The sequence below is a fragment of the Erpetoichthys calabaricus genome, chromosome 6, assembly GCF_900747795.2.
Source record: "Erpetoichthys calabaricus chromosome 6, fErpCal1.3, whole genome shotgun sequence".
Classification (NCBI taxonomy): domain Eukaryota; kingdom Metazoa; phylum Chordata; class Cladistia; order Polypteriformes; family Polypteridae; genus Erpetoichthys; species Erpetoichthys calabaricus.
Window position 1 is genome coordinate 206337799 of NC_041399.2, and position 18760 is coordinate 206356558.

An 18760-nucleotide genomic window follows, 5' to 3' on the forward strand; every position below is an offset into this window, starting at 1 on the left:
ATATGGTATCGTCACAAATATGTTGAAATGAGGACTTGCTTTAACTATATCTGCAGACTAGTGTGTGTATTAAACCAGTTAGGAAATAGTCTTACTCTTACCATGGACTATTACATATGCCTGCATCTAGGAACTGGCATACATTTTTCTAACTGTGCTAATGTGCCTCAAGTAGGACTGTATGACCAAACCTAAAGTGAAACAAGATGTATAAGCCTTAGACAGAACTCTATTTTTTTTTTTGGGGTGTGTCTGTGTGAATGGTTTTGCTTTGACTTTTAGTAAAATGTTTAAAACAGATGTGGTCTGTGGAATTGTTTGAGCACACGTCACACGATTGCTTGAATCATCCTATGAAGCAAACTAAAAGCTGCAGCACTTCAGTAATTTTGGATAAACACAGCAACTTTTTAATAAAAAATGCATTACGATCAAATCGGTTGCAATCCTGAATAAATAACCACGCATTTCATATACAACTTATTTTTGTATAGCCCATAATCACACAAGTGCCGCAATGGGCTTTAACAGGCCCTGTCTCTTGACAGCCCCCCAGACTTGACTCTGAGAAGACAAGGACCCCCCCCCCCCCAAAAAAAAAAAAAACCTTTTGTATGGAAAAATGAAAGAAACCATGGAAAAGGCAGTTCAAAGAGAGACCCCTTTTCTGGTAGATAGGCACTAAAGACTCACCCAGAGACACTCACCAGACTTATTTAAAGCCACCTTGAATTCTAATGAACCCCTACTGAAGATAAAAGTAACACACCTCACTCTTTCTCACACACAACACTCCAATTTAAACCAAACTTTTTTTGAAAGCTGCTGGGATTATCTCTCCTGTCAGTCTTTGGACGTTCTGCTTCTGTCATGGTGTGTCGCATCTGTGAAATTAAGAAAAGATTAGCCCCACAACCAAAGTTAATAATAATCACTCTCCCAAACTTTTCAACTATCTTGAGCGTCAACACAGTCAGATCACTTCTGGAAGACTTCCTCGGCTTCTGCTTCATATTCAAATCACTGAACGACTACCAACCTTTCATTATTTCCAACCCTCGCTTTAAACATTCACCTTCAGCACGAGTCACCATATGCAGCGTGGTTACTCCAATCAATCATCCACATCAAGTTCATTACAAGAGCATCCTAGATGTGGTTAACCTACAGTAAATGCGCCTTTAAACAGTGGCAGCAATTTCTTGCTGTAATTTGTAATCAATCCAGTGAACAGTAACTCCCAAAAAATAGTCAATTGTGCGCAGACCAAATGTCTGCGGTAGCGTAAGAAACATTCGTATAATAGGTCAATACTGGTATTAATGTATAAGCCAGTTGATTAGCCATGTCTTTGTGTACAATAAATATGTGCTCTATTAGTCTGTCCTGATTCTAGCTTTAACTCATTCTTGGGTCAGGTGGTTGCTGTCAAGCAGGACTTGGGGCAACAGTTTTTGATCACTTTTTGTTGGATATAATTACATAGGCTTCAAGGAAATTACATTTTTGAAAATATTAGGCCACGTTTGATAAGTTTATGTTCTTTAATTTACCTATGTTTTGTTATATATATTTTTAAATAATATGGAAGAAGTTGCGAGTAGTTTAACGCGTCAGAAGTCTTTGGTCCGGCTTAAAGTGGCACTTAACAGGAAGTCGCCGCTATACCTCCATCCATCCATTTTATATCCAGTGTTCGCCATCTGAAGCCTAGGCAAACAAGGACTGGGCACAGGCAGGAACAACCCCTGGACATATTGCCAGCCAATCACAGGGTGAATGCACAAATTACTGCTTTTTAAAGTTTGTCTTTATTTGTATTGTAACTTGACAAAATTAGTACTTATTTTAACGAGTTAAAAATATACGTGTAAGCAGGAGTTCATGTGAGGAAGTTTTAATAAAGTTCATTGATGGATTATTTAAGGGAGGAGAAATTTGGTGGGTGGAGTAGAAAAAAAAAGATGTTCTTGGGTAGCTCAGTGCTGTATCTTCACTACCGAGGTCGCCCGCAAATCAAGAAGAACCAACGCTGAATTCTGGTAAGAAGAGTATACGGACTCTCAACCCCCGCTCATACATACCCATAGTGCAACATTATGGTACTTTTGAATGAATTCGACACTTAGTTATCTGATTTGACAGTTGGAGCCTTTTCTGTGTTACATATTTGATTCGTCAAAGACACACACACATATTTGGGTATTTTTCTGGAAGCTTCATGTGAATAGTTTAGGGAACCAAAAGTGGTTCTACTGTATGGCATCACAGAGAAGAACAATAGCACCTTTATGTATAAGAGTTCACTGCCGCTTCTAGTGCCAAAATAAATTAGGTGAGATTTCTTTTACCATTTGGGTAAATTACAGCGGATATTTCACAGGAGTCACCTTGAAATCGTCTCGTGTTAGTCTTGTTATTATATTGTAACTACGAGGGACGTTCAAAAAGTTTCCGCACTTTTTTAAACTCTATTTATTAAGAGTTTGAAAAACAGATTAAATCGCTTTTCTACATAGTCCCCTTCATTTGTGATGCAATTTAATGCCTAATTACTACTCCTCCTGCCTTCACCGTTTCCAAAGAAAATATAAAAATGCGGAAACGTTTTGAACGTCTCTAGTCCTATTGCTGAGTGCGCTTCAACTGCTGTGTTGTATTAGTGGACCAAGACAAGCTGCACTGCCTTATGATAAAGAATAAAACAATAGGTGTTTTGAGCACAATTATTTGATGGACGTGAACAAGAGCGGCGTTTGGGGGTGGCAAGTGAGGGTTCCCCACTTTTGAGTTTCGCGTGACCCATTCGAGCGGATTTGTCAAGTTATATTCCCCAGTATATATATATAATATATATATATTTGCAGCTGGAGATCCACAAAGGGAGAAAAAATGAATCATGTATCATAAAGTAGTTTTTATTCGTCAGCTTTCAACCCAGGGATCTTCATCATCCTCATATATATATATATATATATATATACACACACACACACTCGGGAATAAAAAAAAAACTATTTTATGATACGTGATTCTTTTTTCTCCCTTCGTGGATCTCCGTATCACAGACCTTCTCTTCCATATATATACACTGTAAAAAATAAATCTTGCATGTGTGAAAAATAATAATAAAAAATAGCTAACTATACGCAAAATAATCATTACTTTAATTAATAAAAATGGGTTTTACCCTTTTTATTGATTATTTAATTCTAATTCAATAAATTATGAATAATGTTAACTTATTTTTCTTAAAATGTAAACATTTTTTATAACTTATTCTAAGTAAAAAAACTATACTGTGAATTGAACACATTTAAGTTAAGTTAAATTTAATGATACTGCACTTCCTCTCACATCGGTTTCTTGGTCTTTACAACAACGCATTCAGCTGTAACGCTTATCCAAAATAAGACTTATTTTACTACGAATGTGTAAGTATAAAGCATATTAATTCCGTAATGAATAACTAGTATTTCAATTCGTATAGTTACAGATGTAAGCATTTGTTATTTTCATGAAATCTTTCCCTTCATGTGGGAAACATGGCGGGCAAGGTAGCGTCTTTCTAACAACCTACCTCGTTGGTTTGCTTTAAAAAGCAGGCACATTTCTCGGATAGTTACATATGTTCATATTTTTTTTAATCGTTTAAAATTTTATTTTACACAGAAAAAGAAAATGACACTTTGAGATAATTTTGAGAACGCTATGGCGTTTGTCCTAAAGTACGACCTGTAAACAACATAAAAAGACGTTTGCCTAACCGTCACGGTATTATTTGACTTCTTATTTAATTAGTGTTCTACATAGGTAATGTATTTATTTACTGGTTAATTTTTAATACTGTGATTTATTTAGCGATGTTTGATTTCCTACGTCCTATTTTATTTCAGGATTTTCGCTATCGCATACTGAGAAGTAGTGGAAAAGGCGGCCATTGATTTAAGCGGATATGTTGGCGTAAAAGCAGGACATGTTTGCAGAGCGCCATCTGCGTCAGGATTTCACTCTCTACGTTTCCTTCCCGTTTAGCACTCATTCCTGGGACATTATTTGATTGAGATATACTTTTTGAAGAAAGTTTAAATAAAGAAAATTTTCATTGACATTTAAATGTCAGTAATTCAGTAAAAATTATCCTCAGACATTTGATTTAATTTTCCTTTGAAAATACAACTCCGTTGTTGTGACTGTCTGTGTATGTTCAAATAAATAAAGATATATGGAATTTTACCATGTATTTGTTATACAGTCGTTACTGTCCAGCGTTGCATGATTACTCTTTTTTTTTTTTTTTAGTACTGTAATTCAAATGAAAATCGGAGTAAAATAAACAATTTTTGCCACTACTTATATTTAATCAAACTCATTTCTTTTAGGTAAATTTGAGTAAATTAATAAATTAAGTTTACTCAATAGTGCAGTATATTAAATCTACTCAAAAATATTGCTTGTAATTTGTTGCTTTATTTTTTTTTTAAGAACTTTTAACGCGTTATTTTTTACAGTGTGTGTATATATATATATATATATATATATATATATATATGACATGCTTCTAAGAAGAATCCTTTCAAATTCCACATCAAGGTCAAATTCCGTACATTTGAAAACATTCCATAGTACGAATATTAATGCACAAAAACATGTATCGCTAATGATAACCGTGACATGACATCAACGTGAGCTGTGACTGCGACATCCTGCATATCGAGACTCAGAGTATACTTGCAGTTTGGGTACTTTTCTAGAAGAAGCCCTGCTGATTTCCCCATGACACCGCGTCTCATTTCGCACCATTGTCATGAATTATGAATTGCCATTTTTAAATCTATTATATCGTTATATTTTGATAAAGTCCGCGTGTTATCTTGCTAAAATTTAGCTGAATACTATAATGAGAAAATCTGGTGTATGTTAACATTATTTTTTATTAAATTCGCGCGCAAATTTATACAGTCCACACATAACCGAATTTGATGTTGCCGGCCCCGCGTGGGTTTGGTCAGCCCGAGGCCCCTTCACACCCCTAAGACCGATTCTGGACGTGATGTTGTGCAGGCCGTGTCAACCGACCACGGGGTTTTACTCCATATTGAGATCTTCTTGTTCTTCTTTCGGCTGCTCCCGTTAGGGGTTGCCACAGCGGATCATCTTCTTCCATATCTTTCTGAGATATAAGGGGTAAAAGTTACTCCCTTTCGCAATGGACATCTGTCATACTGTATTCCCTGAGCAAAATATGGCCTAAAAATAAAGAGGAAAACCTAAAAAGCTAGACAACTTACATGATTATACTGTATATGAGAACAAATAGAAAGGTATATCCTATCTGTGGGTCTTCTTATCGTACCGGTAAGTCAGGTGTCAAAAGAAATACCTGAAGTGATTTTAAAGTGATCAAAGTAAGTTTTATGAACACATAAAACATTAGTAAATGCAATTAAACCTTTCCAAAATTATTTTTATAAATATTGTTATTATTATTTTTTGTTAAGCACTGGCACAACGAGGAATTACACAACACTGTAAAGTGGCATTAAAGAACCAATATTTTAAAGAGTGTAATATGATGTTCAAGAGTGTTACCATTTTATTAATAACAACTCACCACGAATAAGCTTATAGGAAATATGAACAATTCGCAACGTTTTCTTATGCAAATCTTCTAACTTCATGCAAATTGAGAATAATAATGTTAGAAACAGCTAATTAGAGCTGTATAGCTAGCCTACCATACAATAAAGATTTCAGGCTTTATAATATGTGTTACGAGTTTCTTTTTTTTTTTGGCACAAAGAACCAACTTCATTTGAATAACCCTTCCCACAATGAAATGTATGCTTATTTTCAGTTAAATTCTTTTCCACCTTATAGTGGAGTTTGACATTTAGGGGTCTGAGCTGTTGGGCAGACGAACCACAGGGCATTTTTGCATGTTTAATCACAACCACATATACGAGGGACATTCAAAAAGTTAAAACTCTGTTAATTAAGAATTTCAAAAACAAATTACGAGCACTTTTCTACATGTCAACAACTTCCAACGAAAAATATTAAAGTGCGGAAACTTTTTGAACGTTCCTAGTATTTATAATAATAATTCATTACATTTATATAGCGCTTTTCTCAGTACTCAAAGCGCTATCCACACAGGGAGGAAACGGGAAGCGAACCCACAATCTTCCACAGTCTCCTTACTGCAAAGCAGCAGCGCTACCACTGCGTACCCCGAGTCCCATATTATAAATTGTTCCTAATAAAAGGATTAAGTCAGGGCCGGCGCCACCGCTAAGGAGAATTAGGCAGATAATAAGGGTGTGTGTGGAATTTGGGTGTGTGTGGAATTTGGTGGGAGTAACCTAACAGTCGATTGGCCTCGAGTGTCATTTTTCATTTGCTTTCTAAAGTGGTCTGTATTTATAAACTGAAGAAAATAAAATAATCGTCCTTGTGCCCTGATTAGTTTTGATTTCTTGCGGGGGAAGCAACTCGTAGCCTACAAGAGTATTGAGGCTTGAGTGATATATTTACACGATGAAACTTACAAATTGTTGTATATTGCGTCGAGTCAACCGATGATTCATCCATCTTTGCATTTATATAGCGCTTTTCTCACTACTCAAAGCGCTCAGCAATTGCAGGTTAAGGGCCTTGCTGAAGGGCCCAACAGAGCAGAGTCTCCTTTAGCACTTACGGGATTCGAACCGGCAACCTTCCGATTGTCAGTGCAGATCCCTAGCCTCAGAGCCACCACTCTGCACATATATCCTAACTACAGGGTCACGGAGGTCTGCCGGAGACAATCCCAACCCTCCGCAGGATGCGCACACACACACAAAGCACACAAGCACGCACTAGACAATTTAGAATCGCCAATCCACCTAACCTGCATGTCTTTGGACTGTGGGAGGAAACCGGAGCGCCCGGAGGAAACCCACGCAGACACGGGGAGAACATGCAAACTCCACGCAGGGAGGACCCGGGAAGCGAACGCAGGTCCCCAGATCTACCAACTGCGAGGCAGGAGCACTACCCGCTGCGCCACTCACCGATGATTCAATTTTGGTTTATTCTCTGAGTTTTTTTTTCACATTATTTTTGATTATTTGTGCAATTCATATATTAAAAGTAAATAATTATGTAGAGTTTACCCATCTTTAGATGTAACATAATAAACATTAAATTGTGCCACCTTATTTAGAAAATGTATTTCTGCCATTTTCAAATTAAATGATTGTTTCCATCCATCCATTTTCGAACCCGCTGAATCCGAACACAGGGTCACGGGGAGCCAATCCCAGCCAACACAGGAACCAATCCTGGGCAGGGTGCCAACCCACCGCAGGACACACACAAACACACCCACACACCAAGCACACACTAGGGCCAATTTAGAATCACCAATCCTCCTAACCTGCATGTCTTTGGACTGTGGGAGGAAACCCACGCAGACACGGGGAGAACATGCAAACTCCACGCAGGGAGGGCCCGGGAAGCGAACCCGTGTCCCCAGGTCTCCCAACTGCGAGGCAGCAGCGCTACCCACTGCGCCACCCTATGATTGTTTCCTTTTATTACAATTTTAATTTAAAAAGTAACATATTTGTAAAAGAAGGGGAGCACTAATGAACTTGAACTAATGCGCAAAATAACTTAGCATTTGCGTTGGTTAAAGTATAACTTAAATCTAGCGATAACACGATTAAACCTTTGAAAGTATGAAAATGTTCCGTTACCGATTTGTTTTGATTATCTGCTTATTAAACACTCCCTTTAAAAAAAAAATTAGAAAATGCATGCATGGCGTGATAGTCAGGTGTTCTAGGGTTGTTTAGAAAGACATGCAGGTGCTATCTTATACATAAAGGTGCCACAGCTTTTCTTCCGAGCTGATCTGTTTTTGGTTTCCAAATGAAGATTCCATTATGAATCTTTATGTATTTAGATCAGTAACAGGGCCCACCCAGTAAATAACAATGAATAGACTGCAACATATTTGTGAAATAATGAGGACTCTTGCTGCATGCGGTGGTTTTCTTTATCTGTTAGTGTCCTGCTGTATAGCTAGCCTACCATACAATAAAGATTTCAGGCTTTATAATACGTTTTACGAGTTTCTTTTTTTTTGGCACAAAGAACCAACTTTATTTGAATATTCCTTCCCACAATGAAATGGTGCTTGGTCTAGCAATAGTTCTATGAGGTACCACACAACCAAGTAAAATGGCATTAAAAATATATATATATATATTTTTACTACCTTGCCCCTGATTCTTTTTGGGTTAGGCGCCCGCTTTCTTGCGTTCTAGAAAATGGATGGACTGATGAAAGTTTGAAAATGGTTGCTTTTTTTACTTACTTTATCAAAGAGACGTTTGTTTATTTGCTATTTTGTCAGATTGACGCTCGTGACACGGCTGACTTATGTTAGACCACCTCGCGGCTGCTTGTAAACACTTTCAGTCATAAGACGCGGACAAGCGCACACGATTTTGAGATAATCTAAATACCAGCTTGAGGATCTGAGGCCCTTAACCTGCAATTGCTCCTGGGTATGGCGTTAACCTTCATCCAGCCCTGGAAAAAGGTCCTCCAACTTACAGGGGGATCCTGGGAGTTGGTGGCAGGATTGGCACACCAGCCACTGTAAAAAAAAAAAAAAAAAAAACTCACACTTTCATTCCTTTCAAACTGGTGTGGCGCTGAGGTGTTGCAGGACTGCATTTCGGTCCTAATTTTGGATCCTAAGGTGATTAGTGGTGTGGTGGGATTACGGCAACGCAATGCATCAGTGCAACCTCCTCTTGAGGGTCTATTTTCCGACAGGAGCGGCTATCTGACATGCAAAAGATGAATTTACAATATATACAAAATATACTAGCTGAACTGAGTTCACTCAAGCTAAACTGGAGTAAACTTATCCTTAATTTACGTAGTCCGTAGTGATTCTGTTTTAATGGTATAGGTGACGATTTAGAAAGAGTTGCTTATATAAATTCAGTGACCATTTTCGTTGATTATTAACGTTTTAGTTGTCGCCTTAAAAGGAAATAAAAAGAAAAAAATAATTTATTAGAGATGTTTATATATGTGTTTTTCTATTAGTTTGCTCGTTCGTTTGTTTGTTTGTTTTGGCAACTTCTCCACATGGTCACCGTATACGTTAAAATAATTTGGTGAGCTCTGAGTTCTTCCATAAGCCATTCACAGTGGTGTGTGTGTGTGTGTGCGTTTAATTGTATTATTTCGGCATCAGTAGGAGTTTATAGTTTACGTATACTATTCATCCACCACATGTTTTAAAACACACTTTTCCAGTCGCGGAACAGTTGGAACTTTTAATGAAACAATAATTAATTTCAGACACAACGCCTATTAAATGTCAAAATACATCAATTTATCTGTTTAAAAAGCACTGTTTTAGCCGTTAATTGTAATAGTTTATTATTTCTATTATTGAAAATATAAAGATAATGTATTGTATAGGATTTAACTAGATTTTTTTTGTAGTGTCTCCAACACCCCCCCTCCCCCCGATCCTGTACCGTATCGGCCTATCATCAAGATAAAATTGGGTGTGTTTTGGGCTGACCCTTTGACATCTTTGATCATACACTTTTCAGTTGTTGGTTTATTTCAATTTGAATGCTTAATGTGTAATGAATTATTATTATTATTAATGTCCTCTTGAATCACTATGTTCTGATCAGACGTTATTTCATTTTTTTTAAAGTTCGAGCAATAAAGTAGTTCATTTGTATTATGCAATAGAGGCTCATTCCGTTTTGAAAGAAAGAAAGAAAGAAAGAAAGAAAGAAAGAAAGAAAGAAAGAAAGAAAGAAAGAAAGAAAGAAAGAAAGAAGGGGCAAAAATAATAAGAAGAAAGAAAGAGAACACCAATGACAAAGAAAGAAAGAAAGAAAGAAAGAAAGAAAGAAAGAAAGAAAGAAAGAAAGAAAGAAAGAAAGAAAAAAGAAAAAGAAAATGATAATATGAAAGATGGAAAGAGAAAGTAAGAAAATAATAATAAGAAAGAAAGAAAGAAAGAAAGAAAGAAAGAAAGAAAGAAAGAAAGAAAGAAACTTATTTTAGTGATACTATAGCACCTAAGTTGTTAAAACTAGCCGTATACACTTTCAAAAATAGTGTCTCTTTAATGGTATTTTATGGTTCTTTATTGGATCGTGTAGTTCCTTGTACAACCATTACTCGGTGAAGCACAATTTCGTTCTGGAAAGGGTTTTCTGTGCTTTGAAAAATTTCCTAATATGCAGATAAAAGTGAAATCTTTAATGTATTGTATATCTAACAGGACACTAACAGATTTAGAAAACCTGGACTTAGTCTGTCTTATTGTTTACAACAGGAGTCCTTTTAAAATGATGACCCACTGGTGTATTGCACACCTATTACCACCATCTTTTCATATTATTTACGATGTGAAGCGCTTGTTACGGACATATAAATAAAGGTTCTTTCTGTAACCTTCATATTGGGAACCAAAAACAGTTCAGTTATGACGTCGCTCTGAAGAACCACTCTGGTACCTTTTATTTTGAAAGTGTATCAAAATACACCCCATATGGTGAGCTTCTGCTACAATGCTGAAAACTATTTGTTAAAATCTACGGTAAAGAGTGATACATAACACCTATAGCACAGGGCGCAAGGCAGGAACAAACCTCAGGCAGGGCGCCAGCCCACCGCAGGGCACACACACACAACAAGCACACTTTAGCATCGCCAATGCACCTAACCTGCATGTCTTTGGACTGTGCGGGACGAAACCGGAGCACCCGGGGGAAACCCACGCAGACACGGGGAGAACATGCAAACTCCACGCAGGTCTTCTTATACTGCGAGGCAGCAGCGCTACCAATGCGCCACCGTGCCGCCCGAGATAGGCACGCGCCCATTGCATACATCAACCCAGCGTGTGAGCGAGAGCGCAGACCGAGGCTGCCGTACCACGCGTTTCTCCCCTGTATTTGAACAGTAAATGCGCAAATTCATCGATGTTGGCTATAAAACGATGAACATAATTGGAATCATATAGAAAACAAATTTGGACCAGTGGACAATTTTTTAATATATTTTCATTATTATTTATTTTATGTTATCAGTTTTTTTTTTACTTTTCACCTATCTCACCTGACCGCACGTCTCTGATACAGGTGGGTGAGAGCCAGACGAATTACACAAGAGATGGCGTCAGCTGTGTTCCAGTAAGCATATTAATGGGGGTCCACTGTTACATCGATGGTCTTTTTATTATCTCCGCCATTATCAACCTCTCAAAGAACTTTGAGATTATGGGCGTGAAAGCCACTCACGCGTTTAAATAACAATGGAGTATTAAAAAAAAAAAAGTTACCAGTGCTGATTATGTGAAGAAAGCAGGCTTTTGAACTCTGTCGTAAATAAAAAATGAATTGTAATTGGATCGCCACTATCGGATTGGCTGTTAGTTAACCTGAGATCAATTACAGCGACTGTTTCAATTGTAACGCTCTTGTATATAAGACTGCTGAACGGTTTTTCGGGGACAGTTCTGGCCGGAACTCCAAATTCTCGACCTCAACAAATTCAGTTAGAAGACTAAAGGTATGCGGAAGGTGTCTTTTTTTAAGCCATCACAGCTTGCTTGTTTTGTAAAAGTGTAACTATAATATTTTAATTGCTGTGGAATTTGGTCAAATCCGTACAAGACGTCAAAGGGTTTTAATGTAAGTTTATACGTAAATACTGTCGATAAAAGGCAACTGTACTGTAGAATCTGCACTTAAAATCATAAGAAAATTCGTTGCAGAAAATGATTACAAGAAGAACTGATTCATGTGCATCAGGGTCACCTAAAATCATAACGAGTGAGGTAGTCCAGTAAATGTTGCCTCTCCAGTTTATTTAAAACTGCTACTGTTGTGTATTCATGTTTGTGCATATAGCAGTAGTGAAACAGATTCAAGTTAGTCGAACGAAAAGGACACAGTTCGTATTAGTCTTCAGAATTTGGGAGGAAGACGGGGAGCGTTAAAGGAGGGGGAAAAAATAAATGTTTAGTTGGGAGAGTGAGCAGAGCTGCGAGAAAGTAACTTAAACCTCAGCGTATTGTAACTGCGTTGTGTCGTCGTTATAATGATCGCATTCCCCCAAATTGACTTCTTATTTAATTTCAAAAACCACGTAAAAGGTACGAAGGCAATTTTTTTTGTGTGTGGATATTGATTCATTAATGTGTCCGTCAATTATTTGTTTATTTTTTTCATCTCTCTTTGTAACTCCGGCAGTAATGTAAGGAAGGTGGTAACTAGTAGTATTGGGCGCTAGATTATCTCGGGGCACCTTCATAAAATTAACTAATCAGATGGTTACTTTATATAGTTAATTTAACTTTACACTATCATGTTTGCTGGTATAGTTATATTGAAATGACACTTAAGTCTTCACATTAAATTAATCAATTGACGTTGAAACATAAGTCATTCGATTATTTGTCTTTGAACAGAAGAATAATCGTTCTCAGGGACTACTATCATTTTCTGTTAATCTTACACGAAATGAACGCATTTGTGTACTCAGATCACTGCATACCTTTGCACTAAGTTGATTTAATTTTAAATCATCAAGTTTTAACAACGGAACTATCCTATACTTGTATTAAGGACAGTTTTGAATAAAGAATGGTCGCCCATTCTGTTGCATTGTGATCCAGGGGATCGTCAGAATTTGTTTAGTTGAAAAGCAATTTAAAAAAAGGAAATTGTGTTATTTATTTATTTGTGGGATGTGATTTATGAAAATAATAATAATAATTCATTACATTTTTATAGCGCTTTTCTCAGTACTCAAAGCGCTATCCACACAGGGAGGAACCGGGAAGCGAACCCTCAATCTTTCTATTACATTGGGCAAACTTGTCTCCCACCCTACATTTTAAAAGCATCCTCTTTTTCTTTATCAGTACAACATGATAGTTACATGATAATATAAAAAGTACAATCCATGAATGTAAATGAACAGTTGTTAAATATTTGCTAAAAAAGCAATATTACATATATATGTGTAATTTTTAAATGGATCAGTTCAAGTAGTTAGATGTGAACATGCTCAGCTATTGAAAATAACCGTGTTCTTTAGGCTTGAGTCCATTAAAGCATCCTCACAAACTTGGACTAACTTTTACTTATGTGTAAAACTGCAGCAAAACGTATCTTACGGATTAATTATAATTACATCAGCCTGTAAACAGAACTATGTAATTTTAACCTTTTATTCTTTTTTATTCATTGTTCATATCCACTCATTAAGGGCCAATTTGCACTTCCTAATTTAACCACGAATGCCTGCCATAATGGAGAAACTCCGGAGTTCCCAGAGTGAAATTTTGCCTACTACACTCTTAAAATAGTGGTTCCTGAAAGTGATGCCACAGAGGAACCATTTTCTGTTCCCACAAGAATCATCCATGTGAAAGAGAAAGAACCTTTATTTAGATCCATAACCTGCTCCAATAATAACCATGAATCGATTTATAAAACTCTACTAGGTTCCATATTTTGAAACGACTCTATGCATTCAATAACACAGACCGAGTTCAGATTTGCTTGATTTGTTGTATCCTGCTAGATAGCGTGGTATACATTAAAGATTTTTGTTTTGTGTACTTCTTAGAAACCTTTTCAATGTTCCAAGAATCAATTTCATATGCAGAGAACCCTTATCACAATCAAATTGTTCTTTGTCAAACAATAATTCTAAAATGATCCAAACAAATTGAATTGTTGCTTTTCCTATTGCAGTAAACAAACAATGGCTGTCGTTGAGCAGACTGAAGAATACAAAAGGAAATTTGTGGCCGAAGTAATGGAATCCCTGAAAGACGGTATTAGCACAACTGTGCAGCTTGCAAGAGATATGCAAACAGTTGACTTCAACAACATGGAAAACGACTCGGGGAAATTTAGAAAATCCATTCTGGAGGCCAAGAAAAGTCTTTCACAGGCCGAAGATTCCGCAAACTGTCAACTCGCAAAAGTTAATGAAAAATGCATAAGCCTTACTTGTGATAAGAATCAACTAGAAGAGGAGGAAAAGGTCAGAAAGGATAATTTAAATGCAGTGCAGAAGGACCTACAACATTTTGAAGAGTTGCTGAGAATTTCAAGAGACAGTCTCAATCAGGCAATCAGAAATCGGTCTTCTGCTGAGGAAAGTGTTGAACGAGCCAGGCAGCGAGCAAGACAAGAGGAGACTAACAGAAATATTGGCATCGGATTGTTGTTTATACCATTTATTGGTCCTATCATTGGTAAGTATCTCAAATCTTGAAGCAGTGTGTCTACTTGCACATTTTGAGTTAAGTAGTGCCATGAAACAGTTTACAGACAATAAATAATGCAAGATGAGAAATTTTGTCAAGCTCACTCCAGACTCTGCATATTACCATACCTGATGTTTATTTGTTCTCCAGTGCCATTGCTCATGATTAGCAACGGCCTTAAATTTATAATTGGTTAAGCTTTGTACTTTTATATGGAGTTCAATTATGTAATTTACAATATTTAATTTCAAATATAACATCTACAAATGGTATTAGAAAAAATTAAAAAGTCCCATCAGGTCCAGGAGTTTGTTAGTTTTCAAAGTATTGATGGCTTGAAGCACATCTGTGTATTCTATTTTAAAATCTATGAACTTGAAGTTTCTTTTTACTTTTGTATGCGGTATTCCATATGTTTCTTCCTTTACAAATACTTGTGAGAAATATGTGTTTAGTTCATTTGCTCTTTCCTTTTCCTTTTGAATGATTTCCCCTGTTGTGTTTCTTAAATACTCTTTTCCAGTCTTTTTACTGGAATGTCTGGTACATAGTGGTGGCTCTGAGGTGGCTAGGGATCTGCACTGGCAATCGAAAGGTTGCCGGTTCGAATCCCGTAAACGCCAAAAGTGACTCTGTCTTCATTGGACCCTTGAGCAAGGCCCTCAACCTGCAATTGCTTTGTCCGGGGTATGATGTTAATCTGCATGTAGGCCCGCCAACCTGCAGGGAAAAACCGAGGGGTTGGTGGCAGAATTGGCACTCCAGCCACCATCAGAAACCTCACACTGGTTCCATTCCATCTGAATTAGTGTGGTGCTGAGGTGTCACCTGTTGCATGGCTGCACTCGGGTCCTAATCTGGGATCCTGAGTTGGTTTGCCATGTGATGGGTGAGGCAATGAGTGCTCCTAACCTCTCCACTCTCTCTTACTGGAATGTGTTGTACAAGCATTATCCTCTGTAAGAGAAAATAATCTCAATAGAACACATGTCTCATACCAGGAGGTCATAATTAACAGGCCATAATAAATAAGAGATTGCCAGTGGGGCAGCTACATTTAAATGTCATTCCAACAGGTACAATTTAACGAGACAATTCAGAGTTTTTATTCTTTTTTTTAAAAAATCAAGGATCTAGTGGACAACGTCAAGAGGTTAATTTACCTTAGGAGTGGCATTCATGCCTCAGGTGACTCTTCCTTTGAAGTCAGAAGACAGATTGGCAGATATCTTTGCAAAAGGACAATGGTCCAAGTCTTTAAATTCCAGGTGGTTCATGTTTTGCTTTTTTGGTTTAAGACATGGATGCTATCAAGTGACCTGAGATGAAGACTGGAACTCTTTCGGCACTGTGTCTCTTTAGAGAATCCTTGGGTACTGCTGGTTTGACTTTGTGTCGAATGAGTGGTTTCTCATGGAGTCCCAATTGAGGCACATTGCCAGCACTGTGAGGGAGCATCAGTAACAGCCCTATGGCCATGTGGCGTGATTCCCTGAGGCTGATCCAGCTCAGATTGAGCTCATTGTTGAGGACCTGAGGGGCTGGACCAGGCCAAGGGGACACCCACATAACACCTGGCTGATGCAGATAGATGGTCATTCCTGTGTGGCTGCCTAGGAGGGGTAGCCAACAGGAATCTGTTTTTTCATGTGGTTGGCACGGCAACATGTTATCAGGATATGCTCCCTAACCTGATCTGACCTGAGGATATAATGGCAAATCAACAGCATCCTTGTTCCTCAACTCAAAAACTCAAAAGTAAATGTAAAAAAACTGAAGAAAGCATTAAAGTAGGACCCCTTTTGCCCAAGGGGGTCATCATAACAGTAACATCATGAGGAAAGTTATGCAGGTGTTTCAATGCACTTTTTTCACAATTTTGAACTAAATTATATTAACAGTAGTTTAGCCATGCTATATTAAGTACCAGTGACTGATGGAATTAATTCTTAATATTATTGTGTCCTAAGAAGCACTTTGCATCTTTAACATCAGGAGTGCTTTGGGAACCTTGAAGGTAAATTCTAGTCTCCCAAGTCTGAAATTTTAGTATATGTTTTGGAGAAAGATTTGGGGTCATCAACACAGGGGAGTGGTCGTTTTGACAGCCCCTAATTTGGAATGCACCCTTACAGAACTGTAGCTGTGTCATTGTGTTGTGTTTGCCGAATGGAAGTATTTTGTGCTGAAAATGTAAATGTGTATTTGGACTATCTTCGGTGTTTGCATGTTCTCCCCGTGTCCATGTGGGTTTCCTCCGGGTGCTCTGGTTTCCTCCCACAGTCCAAAGACATGCAGGTTAGGTGCATTGGCGATTCTAAATTGTCCCTTGTGTGCGTGTGTGTGTGTGTGTGTGCACCCTGCATTGGGCTGGCGCCCTGCCCGGGGTTTGTATCCTGCCTTGCGCCATGTGTTGGCTGGGATTGGCTCCAGCAGACCCCCGGGACCCTGTAGTTAGGATATAGCGGGTTGGATAATGGATGGATGGACTATCTTGAAATCAAAAAAATATATATTTTTTATCAGTTCTTTGACAAGGGTAATTATTTGCAACTTCTCTTAAGTTGTAGGAAATGCTAGTGTTATTACAATGTGGCTTTCAATGCCAGTCAGTCAGTAATTTTTTATCTTGCTTATTCATGAACAGGGTTACAGGTGGGTGGTTGCTGCAGCCTATTCTATCCAGCCAGTATAGGGCACAAGGCGAGAACAAACCCTGAACAGGGCATCAGTCCATCACAGGCTGAATACACACAAACACACACACGCACACACTTTAACTACACACTAGAGCAAATTTAGGATCACCAATCCACCTAACCTGAATGCCTTTGGACTGTGGGAGGAAACCGGAGCACCCAGAGGAAACGCATGCTAGCACAGGGAGAACATGCAAACTCCATGAAGAGAGGAACCCTGGTCTCCTTACTATGAGGCAGCAGGGCTACCACTGCACCTCCAATCCATCCAAGCTTGGAATGTGACATGCCAAATGGTAGAGCAAAAAGTCACATCTAAAGTCTAATATATACAAGGGACGTTCAAAAAGTTTTGGCACTTTCGTATTTCTGTTGGAAATAGTGAAGGTGGAAGGAGTAGTAATTGGGAATTAAAACGTTGGTACGATTCTGGGAAAATTGCATCACACAGGAAGGTGACTATGTAGAAAAGTGATATTTGTTTTCGAAATACAAAAGAAAAGTGCGGAAACATTTTGAACATCCCTCATATGTGTCTAAGATGTATATCCCATTGTTTTCCCGCAACACAGGATGGTCATGTATATTTATCTAATTTTTGGAATCAAGTTTAACTATATACATTTATCCAATCATATTTACAGGAGGAACAATGATTGGTGTTTCTCAGAAGGCCATGGAAGACGCCCAGTATGCTGCCAGAATCGCACAAGAAAATGTAGACAGTTGGAGTAGGAATGTCAATACTTATGAAGGAAATATCCGGGATTACACAGGTAATGCAGACACCCAGAGAAATAATATTGAATCAATCAACAGACGCTTGCAGGAAATTTCCAGCAAGATGGAGAATCTGTCTCGAATGCGGCAAGGGATGGGTGAAGTTCAGAAGAAGCTGAAGGATGCCACCTCCTTCTTGACCACACTGGCAGGAAAAATGCAAGCACTGGAGGTGCAAACCAGGGTCGTCATTTTCTTTGAGCCATTAATTGAAATTATAGATGACATCTCCCAGTATCTGTTCAAGCAAAAGTACCTGGAGCTCTTCCAGAATAATGTTGAGCCAATGATCAAGCAACTGAAACAGGAGAATGCTCGCCTTAGAGAGATCTATAATTTTGTCAGTGATTCTATTCAGTTTTTATAAGCAAAGAGTAATGAAATGTTAAGTATGTTGCATTTTTTTTAAATCTATGGTTGAAGTGTGACTATTAAACAAAAAATTCATGACAAACCTACAGTATAGACTTGTTCTTTCAAAATCCCATCACTTTCATTTCACTCGGCTCTTCATGCACTGAAATACAAGATGAAGACTGTAATGATAGATAGATAGATAGATAGATAGATAGATAGATAGATAGATAGATAGATAGATAGATAGATAGATAGATAGATAGATAGATAGATAGATAGATAGATAGATAGATAGATAGATAGATAGATAGATACTTTATTAATCTCAAGGGGAAATTCACATACTCCAGCAGCAGCATACTGATAAAGAAATAATTAAAGGACAGCTTGACATCCATGGCAGAGCGACGGGCGCTGAGCAGGCTCCTGTCAATCATGGAGAATCCACTGCATCCACTGAACAGGATCATCTCCAGACAGAGGAGCAGCTTCAGCAACAGACTGCTGTCACTTTCCTTCTCCACTGACAGACTGAGGAAAGTCAGAGATCTGCAGAACCTCAGTTAGGGTCATGCAATAATGGAAACAAATTCTCCAA

At 37.9% G+C, this 18760-nt stretch overlaps 2 protein-coding genes across 2 annotated transcripts in view; both read left to right on the forward strand.

The window, feature by feature from the left end:
* LOC114653822 (aerolysin-like protein) overlaps positions 1-18760 on the forward strand; it is a 989661-nt gene that overhangs the window by 36582 nt on the left and 934319 nt on the right. The gene's annotated exons all lie outside the window — the stretch shown is intronic.
* On the forward strand, positions 11581-18225 carry LOC114653159 (uncharacterized). The gene is made up of 3 exons (XM_051929009.1): positions 11581-11610; positions 13806-14314; positions 17670-18225. Exons 2-3 carry the CDS (start codon positions 13816-13818, stop codon positions 18170-18172), a joined length of 1002 nt encoding a protein of 333 aa, XP_051784969.1. The 5' UTR covers positions 11581-11610; positions 13806-13815; the 3' UTR covers positions 18173-18225.